We start from the raw sequence: 18,285 nt of genomic DNA, 5'->3' as shown, positions 1-18,285 counted from the left end.
TTCCTTCTAATCTAATCAATCAGTGCAACTATAGCTCCACTACTTGTGTGTCGATAACCATCATCAGCAGTTGCTTCCTCCATAAATTAATTTCTTGCTAATTGAGAGTACCGTTTCTGCATTCGAAATTCTTTGAATATATATATATATATATATCCAACTCCACCCGGTGAGGTTCGGATTTAAACCTGTGGTTTAGGAACAATTTTAAACATTAAATATAGAAAACCTGAGAAGGAAAATTAAGAAATCTTTGGATGATAAAGATTCAGAGAGGGTCTCCAATCTCCATGTGTAAATCTTCAAACTGATTATGAATTATTATGCATACAGTTGCAGCTGCATTGCATAGACAATCATGAGGTTTTTATTGCTTTCTTCTCTCGTTTATGTATCAATGAAAACGATATATAGGTTTTTATCTCCACTCAAAACCTGTCATCTTCCTTCACGTCCATGCATATATGTAACGATTAATCATCCACATAATTAAAATAATAATAATAATAATAATAATTAAGAAGAAGAAGGGATAATATATATATATATATATATATATATATATATATATATATTGAATAATCACTTGCATTTTAATTACTAAAAATATATTATTATTGATAGTATCTTCCAATATTACATTACAGTATTATACACATGAATGAGAGACTATTTTTCTTTGGATTATTTCTCATGTATTCAGATGGAGACTGATACTTTTGGATACCAATTTCCTTGGGAATTTTTTCTTTTTTCAACCTTAGGGTAGGCTTTGATCTCTTAATCGTTTTTTTTTTCTTTTCTTTTTCAAAAAGAAGAATAAAGATTAGAGTTCGGGTACCAATAATTTGACAGGGATATATGCATATGTACTCATGCATATACATAGTGCATGGGAAGAGATAGAGAACATGACTATATATATATAAATTAAAAATGAAGGCAACTTTTAGGTGCTAATAATTGCTCAATTATTATCAAGTGCATAACTTTTTCTACTGCCTTAAACAATTTTGTAATGTATTGTGTTAAGATGTGACATACCCACCTAATGTCGTTTCCTAATTTTCTATGTTATAATTTTTGGTTGGTCTTGTCGTATTAAAACGATTGAATATCCCTCATTTTTATTGTTCCGTCTCATTTTCACACTATTTCATTATCTTCAAAAGCATACTTTGGGACAAACAACCAAAAGTAAGTGGAGGCATGCCTCAAAAGATTTCCCTTTTTTTTTCTTCTCCTTCATAAATTTACATATCAAAGTAATGGATTGAAATTTCAGTAACTAAGAACCAATTAATTCATTACATGTGGATGGTATGTGTAAATAGAATTTAAAGATGTAGTGGCTACCTGCCTGCCCCTACTATATCTTGATACAAATCTTAGTTAGCTGTAGTAGAATTCTGCCAAAAACAATGAGCTCAGCCGCCATTATACAACTAAAATAGCAGATTACAAGCAATCTTTTCTTTTAGACTAATCTCCCACTCCCACTCTTACTTTTAAAGCTGATGTTTGTATTAATCTTTTATTAACAACAATAATCACTTAGCAACAAAAGAAACATAGCTTTATAACCCATTCACCTAATAAAAAGATTATTAAGCACTCAATGCATATGTGTTATGAGAAATATTTTTTCCTAAGACTGAAGTAGGTAGCCCAATGTGAAGATAATGAAAATAATTTGTAAGTAGAGCTTAGTGATGGTGCCATTAACTCGGTGGTTAAATTCTGATCATTTCTTTTATTTTTTAAGGAAAAAAAAGTTTGAAGAACTTTTGAGGAGCTTGAGCCATGAGTGTCCGTGATTGAGGCATCCCAAAAGAGAAAAGCAAAGGAAAGGAAAGAAGAGAGAGTCCCATGCCATGTTGTGCAATTATTATAAGTGCATGGTCAAATATACAACACCAACTTAGTTCAAATGATGTCTTCTCGGTGACCATGTCCTTTTACTACACATCTTCTTGCTCAACTCATTATTATTAGTACACCTTCACCTATCCACTTGTTTCAGTACAATTAATGGCTCTCTTTCATGAATAGACATTTCACATCAATGGGCCACTTGTATGATAGTGTTTGGTCTGCGTCCTCCCCACAACTTTCACTCACTTCACTTAATAAAATCCTCCCCACAACTTTCCATGGTTATTTCAAACCCAACTTCATGATTCTTTCTTGAAGAGTTAATTTCTTTTCTAGATGTATATAGGGTTTTTAATAACGGCATAATATGATATTAGGTAGGGTTGGTTGGTGAAATTATAAAATCCCCCATAATAATAATAATAATCAAGAGCACATGCATAAGCACACACGTAACCTCAAGACCATGGAAATTAAGAAAGATTACAAAGTAAAAGAATTAGATGGATATTACTTTTTCTAAATCGTTAAATGGGTTATTTTAATCATTCTTTTAGCTTTTGCTTTTCATTTGGAAAAGGCTTTTTATGCTATAAATAAATTAATTCTCAACCAGGGAGGGAGAAAGTGAGTGAGTGCTGCAGCTGACTTCATTGATTGTCTATCTAACCCTTCACTATGAGTAATACAATTTCTTTCTTCATGTTAATCATTTCAAATGGATAACTCGACCAAAATATATATATATATAATCAAGACAAGACATGATTATAAATTCTGCAACTATTCTAATACACTCGTGCAGCAATGAAGTGGATCAACCCCAATTCTGATATGAAACAATATATATCCTCAGTTATGTATAAACTATAAAGCAAAAGAGTGAAATTTAAGAGAAAAATTATCTATTTGACTCTGATCATCAACACTTGAATTAGAGGTCAATTTTTTCTTAGGAGACACCTCTAATATACCACTAACTTCAAAAAGTTATTAAAATGGGGACAGATTAAAGAAAAGAAAATAGACATACAGATTAAAATTTTTTTTTTTCTGTTAAAAGGAGAAAAGAAAGCCAAAGTTGAACAAGAGATAAATAAATAACATTAAAAATCCAAAGCTATCTCAGTCAATCCAAACCATGAAACTACAGAAGAACACATAAACCCCATCTCTCCAATTATTCCAAACCCCACACACTCTCACTTTTTCCTCTACGCATCCCGAAACCCAACGCAAATAAATCCCTCTCCCCCTCCACCCTCTCAACCCACCATCAAACATACAACTAAACAAACCATGCTATCCCTTCAACCACTGCTACTTCTGCTGCTACTCCTTCGTAGCACCGCACCCAAAACCATCTCATACCCTGACTTCCAATACTTGAACGTCAAAGAAGCAATCGCCCAAACTGTAACTAAGCCTCTCAACACATCCCAACATCGACAACCCTTGTTCAGGAATCACAATGGCACACATACTGACGGAAAAGGGAAGCTTCAACTACTGCACAGAGACAGGATAACTTCCAACAACTCCAACCTTTTTCATGCACGCATACACCGAGACATGAAGAGGGTGGCTAGCCTTATCACTCGCCTTTCAGGTTCCGGCACCGCCACTTATACGGAGGGGGACTTTGGGGCGGAGGTTGTTTCCGGCATGAATCAAGGTAGCGGGGAATATTTTGTTAGAATAGGCGTTGGGAGCCCGCCAAAAGATCAGTACGTGGTTATTGATTCGGGTAGCGATATAGTTTGGGTCCAGTGTCAACCATGCACTCAGTGTTACCACCAAACCGACCCAGTATTTGACCCGGCTAACTCTGCGTCCTTTATAGGGGTTTCTTGTAGCTCTGCGGTTTGTGACAGAGTTGAGAACTCGGGTTGCCATGCGGGTCGGTGTCGGTACGAGGTGATGTATGGTGATGGGTCGTACACCAAGGGGACTCTTGCCCTTGAAACGCTTACTTTCGGGCGGACTGTGGTCCGAAACGTAGCCATCGGGTGCGGGCACAGCAACCGGGGCATGTTTGTTGGAGCAGCCGGCTTGATAGGCCTTGGAGGTGGATCCCTATCGCTCGTGGGTCAATTGGGTGGTCAAACGGGTGGTGCATTCAGCTACTGTTTAGTGAGTCGGGGAACCGATTCAACGGGATCATTGGAATTCGGGCGAGGAGCAATGCCCGTGGGTGCTGCTTGGATACCTTTGATCCGTAACCCACGGGCTCCAAGCTTCTACTACATTGGGCTTTCCGGTCTTGGAGTCGGAGGAGTGAAGGTAGGCATATCAGAAGATGTTTTCCAGCTGAATGAAATGGGAAACGGAGGCGTTGTAATGGACACTGGGACTGCCGTGACAAGGCTTCCGACGGCGGCTTATGCGGCGTTTCGAGATGCTTTTATCGCAGAAACAGGAAACCTTCCGCGGGCATCAGGGGTATCGATATTTGATACTTGTTACAACCTGTACGGGTTCGTGTCAGTGAGGGTGCCGACGGTGTCGTTCTACTTTTCGGGGGGGCCAATTCTGACACTTCCAGCGAGGAACTTTCTGATACCAGTGGATGATGTGGGGACATTTTGTTTTGCATTTGCAGCGTCACCTTCAGGACTATCCATTATAGGGAACATTCAGCAAGAGGGAATTCAGATTTCTTTTGATGGGGCAAATGGGTTTGTGGGGTTCGGCCCTAATGTTTGCTAAGTAGATCAAGTAATTATGTAAAGGGAATTGATGGAATTTTGCTAGTTGCTGTTAGGTACAAAAATATACAAATAGTATCATTAAATAAGAATGGATGTATTGAGATTATGTGGGCTACTAATTGTATTTCATTTATTTTTTTTTTTTTAAAAAAAGCAGAAATATGATTGCAAAAGAGGAGCAATCACAAGAGACACCTTCCCCGTGAGAAGGATACTACATATGGTTATTAGGCCAAACAACTTTATTTCCCATCTGCAGAATTAGAGAGATTCCTGTCTCACAAGAGCACAGTGTTAAAATGAATGATGGAGCCACCACTCAGATGAACATGTGAAAGCCTCTGTTGTAATGCATTCGAGCAAACACTTTTACAGAAGTGTTAGCTTTTGATGGATTTGATTGAGAGCATGAATTTGCTTTTTTTCATAATCATATTTCTTCTCTTAGTCTGCCTGCCTGCCTGGTCAATGGTCAGTACTGTTACCTGCTCTAATTAAAATCCAAGTCTACTCTTGCAAGTAATTATATCTTTATATAACAATGTATCTGAATTGTTAACAACTAAAAAGTTTCTAACAAAACATACCAATTATTGAATCTCTCAAAGGTTTATAGAGTGAATGGTTGGTTGCATGGACTTCACCTGCCCAACTCTTTTTCTTCTTTTTTCTTTTGGTTTGCACTCTAAATTACACTTCTGTCACTATTTATTTTCTTTTTCCCATTTCACGGGTAGAGACTCGTAATGTCGACAAAAAATACACCGTTTGAAAAGTTGCACATGCTTGTTTGCTTCCCCTCCTCCTATGTAGCTTTACTCCCACACCCCACCTGTACTGTACAGTTTGTCACCTTCCCCATCTCATAACAGTATTGCTTACCCCCAAATACCAATCCCTGCATATGAATTGATGAGTGATTACCCACAATGACGCCACATTATTATTATTTTTTTAAGGAAAAACAAAAACAAAGGACCCTCAACCCAAAAGAAAACAAAGGTACAAGGGGATATGGTTTGTTCAGCACATTTAACTGCTTTTGGCGGGGTAGCGTCACGTTTTCATTAAAAGTTGAGAAACGCAGTTATTGGAAAAGCTAAGCTTAGATATTAGTGCACCGCAGAAGGGGTTAAGGCAGCTTCTTTCCAATGGGACCATTAACACAAGCAAAATAAAACACCTATTCTTAATCATCTCATCATCTGATCAAATGGGGTCCTCTCATCCCCTTTCACCAAAATGTGACAATTCTGTGATTTGTGTACAAAATAATTAACGAGTATGAAGCGAAAAATCTACCTTTACTGAGCCTGGATGGCAACCTTCAAGCCTGTTTTGGCCAAGCGCTCTTCGTCAACTGTTAAACCTTGAGAAGCTTTTCTGCGGTTAGAAACACAACTCCATAACTGCAGCTACTAATCTCCATAGAGCTTTCATTCTCTTTCATGACTTTCAAATCCGGACATCAAAATTCATGGAATTTTGCAACGCATATTACTTGCTCACAACAGATCAACTACAAGCTTTCCTTTGATATATACTAGAGGACAATTAATAATATATACAGGTGGATGTGACTTGCTTTCCTATGCAATTGCAGAAAACAAAAATGCCTTTATGGGCCTTAAAACAAAAAAAAAACAATTACCAGCCAAACCAAGCCACAACCTAGGCAGGCCCTACAATCGCAGCCACTGATTCCCTAACGTCCCCTTAACTGCTCAAATTCATGTCAACTCCTGAAAACTTCTCCTATATAAATATGTATCACTATCAGAACACTAAACTCCTGGAGCACCGCGTCCCATAAATAGATACTTGAGATCTTCAACTGTCAAACGACTAGCTGAGCCGCCACTTGGATCTTCACCAAATGCAGATGCAACCATTTTTCTCTTCTCCTCCTGCAAATCAAGGTAAAGAGCAAAGACCAATCAAGATTTGTTGCATCTTGACATAAGCAAGGCACACAAACCAAAAAGCATTGTAAAAAAAGAGGAAAAAGAAATGCTCATGGCCAATATAAATTATGGAATAATACCTGGAGGGCCAATATTCTATCTTCCACTGTGTCTTTAATAGTGAGTCGACTAACAGTAACAGGACGAGTCTGACCAATTCTATGCGCTCGGTCTACAGCTTGATCTTCAGTAGTAGGATTCCACCAGAGATCAAGAAGGATAACATGGCAAGCGGCAACCATATTCAAGCCAAGATTTCCTGCCTTTAGTGACATTAGCATTACAGTTACCTGCAAGAAATTTTGAATGATTGAGAAGTTAAAAGCATTCTAGATTAAGGCCGTAGGTCATGCACACTATAATTGATCTGAGGTATCAGTAACCAACATAGTAGAATTCCCCTACATATTATATAGAATATCTAACAAGTTACCCTACAAGCTTCTAATAGACTTGTTGATCACTAACTACATCATAAAGAAGTAAACAAAACATTCCAAGGCGTCCATGCAAAAAAGTAGAACCAAACCTCAGGATCACTGCTGAAATCTTTAACAGCCCTGTCTCGAGCAGTCAAAGTCATTGTGCCATCAAGCCTCCTGTACTGTATACAATACTGGTTCAATGACATCTCAACCAAGTCCAACATGCTAGTCCATTGTGAGAAAACAATTGATTTAATTGGTCCTTCAGTTGATGAGCTTAAATAAGCTGTTGAAGTTCCATTGCATTTTGAGGAACGATTTAGCTCCGGACTTGGACTCTTTACCTGACAATGTGATTGAAGAATCTCAAGAACAGCTCTAATTTTTGATGAGCAATACTCATGCTGTAGGACCATTGATTTTTCATCAAATTCAGGACGCTTAGCACCATAATCATGATTATCAGACAGGCAACTTTTAAGAATAGCTTCAGAGAAAACAACATCAGAACCAAGTTGTTCTTTACAGCGAGGAGCAGGACACGTATTTTCATCCCCTGTCAAGTAGTCTGACACACATTGATAGCAGAAAACATGGCCACACATGGCAACGACAGGGTCCTCAGGAGGATCCTGAAATAGCAATAAGTACTTGAAAAGTTAGATACAGTAACCAGATGCATTGCATTCTTTTTGATTGATACATATTGTTAAATTTCATGTGCATACACACACTCCAAATAACTAAATAGACAAAAAAGAGAGACAAGGACACGAAGTAATCAGTGAGTAGCATAAATCTGGAAAAGAACCTTAACTGTTTCATATTCATGTGTTCAATCAAGGAAACAACAACGGCTTGGAATAAAACATTTTATAATAATGCCATTACTGTTATTTCTATTGGCAAGTTCCCCATTTTAAAAGATCTTCTGTGTCAGCTGGCCACAGACTATTAAAATTTCATCTTCCGACCCTGTCTCATGTTCATGTTTATGCAGTATAGCAATTCACTTCTCATATTCACTTCTCATATGCAAAGAGAGAACATATATGAATCTATTTCCTAACAAATCGAGTCGAATCTATGAAGTGAATCTTAAATGTACCTGAAAATCTAATGATTTTTGAATTGATTCCACATTCTAGCGATTCAAATCCATGGGATAAATTGCAAATGTACCATAACCGTGACTAAATTGAAAGAATATATAGTAAATCAGATGAATCAATATGAATCAACCAAGTATTCACCCAATTCAATCAATTATTTATAAAGGGTTCGTCAAATCTTATATTTTCAAAACTTAAACTAACTATAGCTATTTTCTTCCACCACCCATTCTTTTCGCTCTCCCTCTTCTTTTTATTTTCTCTTTTTCTTTTAGTTAATTTACTTAACTAATTATAATTGTCAAATTATGACAATTTATATTAATAATACACTAACATATCTTTTCTATCATTTTTTTATTTGATCAAATTTAAAAAAGAGTTCCAGTATATATATAATAACAACTATTACCTACAATTCCGGAGTTCATAATTTATAAAACAAAACTATGTAACATAATAAATACATATTATTCTATTATAAAGAACATTTTTAATTAGAAAAATGATAATTCTGTATTTATCAAAATATGTTATTATGATATATTTTTTACTTATTTTTAGAACACATTATTTTAAATTAATTCTTAGAATTTTTGTCGAATCTTACAATTGATTCTCTTCTGGATTCATAAAATAAAGCTTTTGATTCTAAAAATTAGCAATCAAAAAGATTTTGAGGTTGAGGTGTTTTACTAGGTGAACAAAAAGTACTACAGACTCCACTGATTGGCATTACAGTTTCCACAGATAGCGTAAGCATTTAATATCCTCCTGAGAACCCACAAGAATAGGATGCTATAGAGCTGTGAATATAATTGGTGCAGTTCAGTTAGGAATTTAAGTAATTTTGATTTTCAGTTTGGTTCAGTTTTTTACTCAAAAACCAAACTGACTGAACATAACACTACGCCATTTTCCATAAACCATATATATACATGCTTCACCGCAACCCTTCAACCATAACACTTTCCCAGCAGAGCAGCCAGCCCTAATTTTGCACCCTTCCCTTATCATTTTCACTTTCTTCTTCTATCTTCTTCTTCTTCTTCTTATCAACGTCCCTATTATTCTTCTTCTCCCATCTTCAACAATCAATTTCTTTACTCAGTCAATGACGAGGCTCGAAGAACAAAGCCACTGTGGGAGATGAAGACCATATCTAGATGTGCAACAATCAATTTATCATAATATAGGCACCAAGACTCAGATGATGGTACCAAGATAACCCAGATGCAAATCTGATGTGGGAGATGACGATAGAACAAATTCAAGATGAACAATAGTCAAAACCCAGTTGGAAGAGATGAAGCCGATTTTTTGGGTGATACAGATTTGAGATTTGTGTTTGATTTTTTAGTGAACAAATTTGGGTATTTGGTTTTTGGGGTTTGATGACTGATTGAAGCTGGTAACATATTTGAATTCTTGCATATAGAATGTAGTGAAGATGCTTGAGGCTTTCGAGTTTTGAGTTTTAATTACTTTGGTTGAGATTATAGCGTCTTTTGATGTTGAGGCTTTAGTTGAGATTATTCTGAGAAAGAATACAAAGTAAGAATGGTTATTGATTTTTAGTTAACTTTGGTTCTTTTCAAACTGAAACGAACTGAACAGTTACCTTCTGAAAGTTGATTTGGTTTGGTTTGCATTTATAAGCGATTTGGTTTTTTGGTTTTCTACGTTGGTTTCGAAACGATCAAATGCTCTCCTTTAGGATGCTTCGTGCATGAAATCGGGCTCCAGCAACTATATTATAGTCCAACAACTGCCTATGAAACATAGTATAGGAAATTCACCAGGTGAAAGGTTGCACCATAGGAGCAGTAATCACAGTCAAGACCAGTTCTCTTATGGTAAAAGCAAAGTGTTATTCAACTAAAAGTTTAAAGCACTCACTCACATTGCATGCATTGCAGATTGCTGAGGAAGTAGCCAAGCATTTCAATAGATCGATCACCATATCACTGGGGAGTCTTTTTGCCATTTCTGTAGAAACTTTTCCAAACAAGTCGGAATTAAAACCCTTGACAAGAAGAGGGTGGTCACAAGCCTGACGAAGCCGCAAAAGCATCAGAAGAATGTTTGCATAGTTTTGATTCACTGTGCCAGCGGCAGCATAAGCCTGCAGGATAAAAATCTACAACTTTAAAGATCCATGGCAAGTTAGCATAGGGAACAAGAATTCTCACTAGAACTGGAAGGATGAAAGTGTTTCAACAGTCAAAGAATGAATATCAGAATCATAGAGCAATGCATGTCACTCTAGTACTAAAATACTTCTTCAGTCGTTTAAAAGCCTGTTCAATTGTGAAAAAACCAAAATAGTTTTCTACAAAAGTTCCCTAAGAAATCAGAGTTTTGTGTTCATATATGCTAGTTCTCCATTTGGAGAACTGGAAACTGGTGGTGTTATTTTCCAAAAATTTAACTAAATTTTGAAAACTTTAGGGTGTGAATGCTTATGGAAAACATTTGTCTGTTTTCCATTTTCCATTTTCTAAGAAAACACTAGTTTTGATTTTCGACAAAAAATAAGGAAAGACATGGAAATGTGTTCACCTACAATAATAAAAAATCATTTTGCAATTCAAAAAATAAATAATATTCATAAAAATTTCATAATTAAAAAAATATCATTTAAAAGAAATATTTAAAAACTTAAAAACTTTAAAGTTTTAAAGTTATTTTACTCTTATTATTTAAACTTAGGGACAAACTACAATTTAGTCCCCATAATTTGGTGAAACCTACACATTAGTCCTTATATGTTTAGAATCCAACCACTTAGTCCTTGTAATTTTAAAAAAACTAACTAATTAGTCCCTATACTGCAGGATTCCTTTATTTCATCCATGATTTAGTCTCCATAATTTTATATATTCCAATAAGTTAGTCCCTATAGTTTAAATACATAGCAATAATTTAATCTCTGTAATTTAAATACAGACAAAAAATTAGTACATCCCATGAAAAATATGGTTAAATATGGACTAATTTGTAGGTTTTTTAACATTACACAGACTAAACAGTTGAATTTTAAAAATACAAAGTCTAATGTATATGTTTCCCTAAACTACAGGGACAAAATTATAGTTTACCCATAAAATTATTTTTAAGTTTAAATAACTTGAATTTTACTTTTTTCATTTAAAATAATAACATAATTAATTCTATAATTATAAATAAATATTTTTTAAATAATTACTAGATTTTAATTATGAAATTTTATAATGTAATTTTTATTATAAAAGGGCCATTGTTTTCCATTAGGAAAATAGTTCAAAAACAAAACAATTTATTACAAAGGAAAATAGTGGAAAACAACTTAAAACTACATTCTAAATCTTAACTAAATTTTGGAAAGTTATAACACTAGTTTTCCAATTATCAATAACTAGCACATAAAAACTCTATTTTCCAATTTTCTTATAACACTTTTCCAGAAAACTACTCCAGTTTTCTGAATGTGAATAGGCCCTTAAGTTGCTTTTACATTGTTTTTCTTTATAACAAATTTTTTTCCCAAATGAAAAAAAAAGTTTTTTTTCATAACTAAGTTCAACTGTATTTACAAAAATATATATTTACAATGATAAAAAAAATCATATTACTATAAAGAAAAATGAATAATACATATAAAAAACAAAGTAAATAAGTTTTTAAATATATTCTTAAAATAATTTATTTTAATTATGAAGACATGAATTTTTTAATTAGAAAACTGTTTTCTATTATTGACAACTCAATGTGCTTTCCATACTTTCCCTTATTCTCTAAGGAGAATGAAAACTATAATTTTAAAGAAAATGGAATATGAAACTAAAAAATTATTTTCTACAAGTAAACAAGCCCTAAGTATCACAAAAATATTCTTTGATGTAGGCTTATTTTGTTTTTAGGAAAATAGCTTAGTTATGGAAAATATTCTTTCATCAACACTTTCAGATGAGAAGGAATTCTTTTAGCTGATTGCAAGACTGAAAACTATGCTTTGTTGTTTGAAGTACAGCTTTGAACATGTACTTGGTCAAACCACCCAACTAATTGGACAAATATCATGCTGACCATTCAAATTCTCCACGTGCAAAATACACAATTAATTGAAAGCACCTTGAATTTAGAACGTGAATCTGCTTCAAGCCGGGTATAGAAAGCCCGCTCCTCTACTGAGAAATCTACCTTTGTCAAGCATATTGATTTTGGTGGTAACTTAACTATGGGCTCCCCATCAATTAATGTTCCTAAATCACAAAAACTAATGATGATTAATACCAAAAAGAAAACAAGAGACAATTTAAACATTCAAAACAATTCTATTAAATAACTCAGCTAAAGCAATAAAACATTTGTGTCCAGTACTAGAATTCCATGTATAAGGCCATAGTCAAATTCATAAATCATCAGTACATGTTTATAGAGAATCAACTAAAGATGGGAAAGTTCATATATTAATTTGTACAAATACCCAAACTTATTTTGTATCACGTAAACCTATAAAGAAAAGTGCAAACCCCAACAATATTAAGTAAAAATATTAAAAGAAAAATAGACACAACAAGAAATCCAGGAAATTTTTTTTTTCTTCTTTATGTCGTTGAAGAAAAATGGAGGCACTGGCGCCAGGCGACGCCTCACCTGCATAGCACTTGGCACCTCGCCATCTGAGGCACCAGCCTTAGTGGGAGGCACCTCACCCGGTGCCTCCCGTCGCCTTTCACAACATTGGTAATGGATTAAAAAAAATGCAAACCCCAACAATATTAAAGTAAAAATATTAAAAGAAAAATGGACACAACAAGATATTCAGGAAAATCTACAATAAACATCAAATTGTAACCAAAAAACAAGTGTTCCACCTATCTATGTCTAAATTTATCTCTGGGAAAAAGAAACTATCTATGTCTAAAAACCTTGATGATTAAAGGTCAAAATACATAAACAATTTGTAAGCTAAAATGTGACATCATAATTCTTGGATGCAGGAGAAATATGTAAACATAACATTTGAATTCGTAAAAATACGCGAGAGAAATTGAGGTTTTTGCTTCCATTTCAAGATATTAAACTTCTTTTTTCCTAAGCCAATATGCTTACCATTGGGAGCACCAACTATGCAGAATAAGCAATAGAAAGTGCAACAAGACTTGAGGAAGGAAATTAAAACAAAGAACCTATTTGGAATTCGCAAAACAGATAAAATGACTTGTAGGCATGCTCAACATTTAACACATGTAGAAAAATTTGAAACCCAACAAACTACTGAAACAAGGATAGACAGCCATCACCTTTTGTACGCCGCAGCATTATTGCCCTAAGAATTGCTTGTAGTTTCTTGTAACCATTGAGTGAATTTCTAGATATTGGAACCTTTATTGTGGTGTAAAAAGATTTGTAAGCAGCATAAGGATCATATCTGAGAAACCTGAAATAGCTATACAGATCGTCAATTGCATTTTGAATGGGTGTTCCAGATAAGCACCACCTTCTTTTGGCACGAAGACTGCAGCAGGCTCTAGCTACTTGAGTTCGATGATTTTTAATTGATTGGGCTTCATCTAGAATCACCCTGGTCCAAACAACCCTAGCTAGAGGGCCACAATCATAGTCAATGGAGGAACTATCTAGTCCCTTCCTACCCTTCTTTCTTTTCTTAGTAACATTAGGCATCTTCTTCTTATTATTATTAATTGAAAATTCAGAAGACAATCCATACTTCTCCCCATCCTTGTCATCAACCTCATCCTCATCAACTACAGGTTGCTTTGGAACTTCATTAGTCACAATAGAATATGTTGTCAGAATGACATCATACTTAGACAGTTCAACAGGATCCTTTGTCCGACTACCTCCATGATAAACAAGGAACGTAAGCTTAGCTTCATCTGCAACTTTATCAACCAATTCCCTTGCCCACTGCCGAAGAATACTCGCTGGACACACAACCAGTGTACCAGCAGCTGGTCTCTTTCTCTTAAATGGTCGAGAAGAAGTACTAACTTCTGGAATTGATTTGACATCATCAGATTCCCCAGTCTGCTTGACTTCATCCAAACCAGGACGGCCACTATCATCATCATCATCTAAATTCAATGCTTCAGCTTTGTGATTAGACTGATCTTCTGACTTTGATTTCGACTCCAAAGACTTCTGCATTTGTATGAGGGCAATCATTGAGACAGTTTTACCAAGACCCTGGAATATGAAATTATTATTAGAATAAACAGAAAACATTAAATTAAAAAAAAAAAAAAAAAACAATAAAGGCAATGAAGCATCAACTACATGTCTATATCAGTAACCTGATCATCAGCTAGAATTCCACCAAGACAATGCAAACTTCTTGTTTCCTTCTGAAGCATCCAGGCCAATGCAATTTTCTGTAAAAGAAAATTGGTTTTAATAAAACATAGTACTTAAGAAAAGAAGCATCATCAAATAGTAGATAAATGAGAGACCTGATGTCTTAGAAGAGGCACAGACAACAGACCATCAGGTAGACTAGCTTCGGTTTTTGGCTGATTGAGATCCTGGAAAAGTCCAGATTCAAGAAATTTGAATTGAGTTCTTCATATATTAACTCCACCAAAAAAAATTAAGATGTAAAATAAGAAGCCATGTAATTCAGCTGTTCAGATAGGAATCTCATTCATCAGAATGCAATAAAATTAAAACAAAAATGGCATGGTGCAACAGCAGCAGAAAGTTCAGAAATCATGGTGAATCATATCCCCTAAAACTTTATAAAAGGACTCAAAACGTGAAGATAAGAGTGAATCGAGGATATTTGCTCCTTTTCTCCCTCTCTTTTAGCAAATATAAAACAAAAAGAATGATGTCTATCTTAGCAACTTTACGAAGAGTCATCTTTACCAAAGATGAGTTTGGACATCAAAATGAACCACCACAAGCACATCTCCTACCACCAAAAAAAAAGGCTTATTGAATTAACCTCAAATTTGGCATTGTCAAAATGCTTATTCAATTTCATTCATCAATCAACTTTGCAAACAAATTTAAGTTCAATCACCAGAATGCACATTTCAATGTACTTTTCTGCTCAGCTCAACATTATTACAAAAATTACATCTTACGTAGGTTGGCTTCACTGTAAATGAAACAAGCACTCATTTGAGAATACACAACAAATATGCATGAAATATTAATGTCCAAATGTTGAGAAAATGAAGTTTATTGTTATTAACTCATGCAAACATTCCCTATGTTTATTTAATCCTTAAATTCATGAACAAGCCTCAAGCTCACATGAAAGTTTGAGAATAGAATAAAGGCAGCACATAAGAATACTAAAGAAAAAAAAACTGTTGAATTGTAGGAAAAAAGAAAGTGCTTACAAAATTAGAAGCTTTTCTTTACAGAAATTGAAAAGGGAATTGGCTTTCCAAAGGCATGATTTCGTCAAATTGAGGATTTATCAGGCAACTTGTTAAGACACTATGAATTCGCTTGAGCTAAATTTAAATCCATAAAAACCAATCTTGAACACCATGGCTCTCAATTAATTTGGTTTCACTTGACTACAGCCCCATATAATTATTGTGAAAATTTGAAATTTAATTCAAACCCAGGACAGTAACCATTCACACTATTTAAACCAGCTCAACAACATACAAATGATTAATTCCCAGAAATACCTCAAGTGCAGCTTGATAAATCAGTCTCTCATCATTCCCAGCAACACTTTCTTCACCAACCATGGGACGATAAGGAGGGTCATTCGTACCAAACTGGGCAGACGAAATGGACTTTCCATGCGTCAAGGATGGAGGTAGCATCCTACTTCCATTTTTTTCGTACATCACAATGTCCTCATAATTGCCCCTTCCATAATGGTCCCTCATATATCCCTTACTACTGGTTAAACTTGGTCCTGGCAAATGGTACGTGCTTCCATAGAAATCACGAGTCTGACTGCTACTACCACTGTCAATTAAGTTGGTTGATTTACTGTTGGTTGGTTTACTACTGGTTGGAGATCGATGAAGAGACGCAGGAAGGGTCCTCTTCAGAGCTTGTTGAGAAGAAAGTTTCTCATAATCTGTACCAGAAACATTTGAAATTCGAGAATTAACAGTCCGAGGCTGACCCAAATTCCCATTCCCCAATAAATACAAAGAATCATCTGCTTGTGTAGATTGCCGAGAAGGTTTCACAAATGAATGATCACTCAAACTTGATGAGCTCCCATTAGAACGATGTTCTCTTCTGTGAGAAGCTTGACTTTGACCATCATAGCCTGCAAATTCAATTGGTGCCATATGATCAGGAAACAGCAATACATTCAACCTTCAATTCTCAACCTGGAAAGGTCCTACCAACAACATGACCTACTAAGAATAAAATGAAATCTGAGGTTGGAGCTAAATATTGGAAAAATAAGAAAAAAAAATAACGGGAGGTATAAAAAAAACTCCTATGGTCCATGCCTGCTGTAGTAGCCCAAGATGGAAGAACCCTAGACTCAGTAGATCTTCTTATAGGTGATGTATCAAAGTCGTCATCTTCAAACAAATCATCACTATCAGAACTGATATTTATAGGATCTACTGCAGCCATCAGAGTTGAATAATAGGCCCCCTTGCTTCAAACAAAATAATTCCCCTTCCTTCAGCAACTTAGTAAACCGATTCTTCAAAAGGAAGTCATCCTGCACAGACAGAACATCTAAATCTCATAAACAATCAAAGAAGCAAGAAAATAAAGCCATCAGAGACAAAATATCTTAACTTACCAAATTTAGCCACAAATTCAATTCCTTAAGAAGGAGCAATATCTCCAATTTGCATCAATAAAACAACGAAGATAATCCACATTGTCTGGCATCTAATTGAAGTGAACTCCCACTTCCTTCAAAAAGGAGACATATCAGCAGCAGTTAAAATTACAAAATTTTTCTATAGGACAATATCTCGTTTAAGAATAGAAGAAACCAAACAATTAAGGCAAAGAAAGCCAGACTTTAAAGATTTTATAGCATAGTTTCTTAATTGGAAAACAATCTTTATTTCAACAAATACTAATGAGTAATGACACTAAGGATAAGGATTTTTTTATCTGGATTCCTAGTGAAGAATGTGTTTAGAGTTCCCAAATTGAACCAAAATCTTACCATTACTACTTTAATTCTGGAGATCCATACATACACTATTTCTTTTAACCCAAAAGTTGGCAACCAAACAAACCCATCACTCCAATCCTAATCAAGAGTAGCACGTAACGACTAGAGGGAAAAGTAGCAACAATGCTTGTTATTTCGCCGCCCCACACACAAACATGAAGTGAAGCAGAAAATTTTGAAAACATAAATTTGCTAACTTACTTCAGTCATAAATCATCATTGTTTTCGAAAATGAAAATACTAAACTTACTTCAGTCATAATCATCACTGTCATTGATAATAGTAGTGAACAACAACTAATTTTCCTGATAATTACTGAAGTTCAACATTCCTCAATTACAAGCAACGTTTCTGTGACACTGGCATTGAAATGGATTCTCTTTCAATATGTTTCTCGATTAGCAAAGACGAATAACCAATATAAACTCCATCACGCAAACTGCACTAATGTCAACAGTATGGAGGAAAAAAAAATCAATCTGTATGAGAAATTGGATCCTAAACTAAAAACCCACCAAACCAACAAAGAGGGGGAAAATAAAGCACGCAAGGGTGCAAAACAAAGCAAACAACTTGATAAATAAATAAATAAAGAAAGAAATCAAAATTGCAGAGTTAAAGGGGAAAAGAATGGGGACCAAACAAATCCATGACTCCAATCCTAATCCAAAGAAGCAACTACCAATAAGGGGGAAAATCAGCATTAAAAGGTAAAAGAGAGAAACTGAGTAAAAACAAACAAAATAAGACAAATGCAGAAAGAAGAAATGGGGAAAAGGGCTGAAATTGAGAGAGAGGAAAAAACCCTACCGGCAAAGGATCGGTGGGCAGTGTAGTTCAGTGGAAGAGTATTAGGTTAGGGTTCGCATTGACCAAAGAAACAGTGAGCTCGCGGGGGAGAGAAAGAATCGGAAGAAATTGACTGACGAGTTAACGGACGACAGAAAGAAGAGTGGGGCAGGAACAGACGGTAGCGTTTCGCGTAAGGAAAGAGATGTTCTCGCTTCTCCTACGGCGCCTTGTATGAATTACATCAGTCTCTAGTTTTAAATCCCCTTT

General features: G+C 35.2%; 2 protein-coding genes across 4 annotated transcripts; one reads left to right on the top strand and one right to left on the bottom strand.

Moving 5' to 3' along the window:
* Nucleotides 1–3,019: 3,019 nt before the first annotated feature.
* LOC110612985 (protein ASPARTIC PROTEASE IN GUARD CELL 2) lies at nt 3,020–4,701 on the top strand. The gene has a single exon (XM_021753872.2). The coding sequence runs from the start codon at nt 3,175–3,177 to the stop codon at nt 4,582–4,584; it is 1,410 nt and encodes a 469-aa protein (XP_021609564.1). The 5' UTR covers nt 3,020–3,174; the 3' UTR covers nt 4,585–4,701.
* Nucleotides 4,702–6,064: 1,363 nt separating this feature from the next.
* On the bottom strand, nt 6,065–18,285 carry LOC110612984 (helicase-like transcription factor CHR28). Of its 3 annotated transcripts, XM_021753871.2 has the most exons (13): nt 18,037–18,285; nt 17,477–17,665; nt 16,840–16,955; nt 16,535–16,755; nt 15,743–16,344; nt 14,546–14,617; nt 14,390–14,467; nt 13,376–14,282; nt 12,201–12,331; nt 9,991–10,212; nt 7,080–7,607; nt 6,631–6,840; nt 6,065–6,493 (listed from the first exon to the last, which is right to left on the bottom strand). In XM_021753871.2, exons 4-13 carry the CDS (start codon nt 16,662–16,664, stop codon nt 6,371–6,373), a joined length of 3,003 nt encoding a protein of 1,000 aa, XP_021609563.1. In that variant the 5' UTR covers nt 16,665–16,755; nt 16,840–16,955; nt 17,477–17,665; nt 18,037–18,285; the 3' UTR covers nt 6,065–6,370. The 3 variants fall into 3 exon arrangements, with proteins under 3 accessions (XP_021609563.1, XP_021609561.1, XP_021609562.1); XM_021753869.2 differs by lacking the exon at nt 17,477–17,665; XM_021753870.2 differs by lacking the exon at nt 17,477–17,665 and having other exon boundaries at nt 16,840–16,951.

This window comes from Manihot esculenta, chromosome 4, assembly GCF_001659605.2.
Source record: "Manihot esculenta cultivar AM560-2 chromosome 4, M.esculenta_v8, whole genome shotgun sequence".
NCBI classification, from domain to species: Eukaryota; Viridiplantae; Streptophyta; class Magnoliopsida; order Malpighiales; family Euphorbiaceae; genus Manihot; species Manihot esculenta.
The sequence above is the reverse complement of the archived record's forward strand: the minus strand, read 5'-3'. Positions and strand labels throughout refer to the sequence as shown.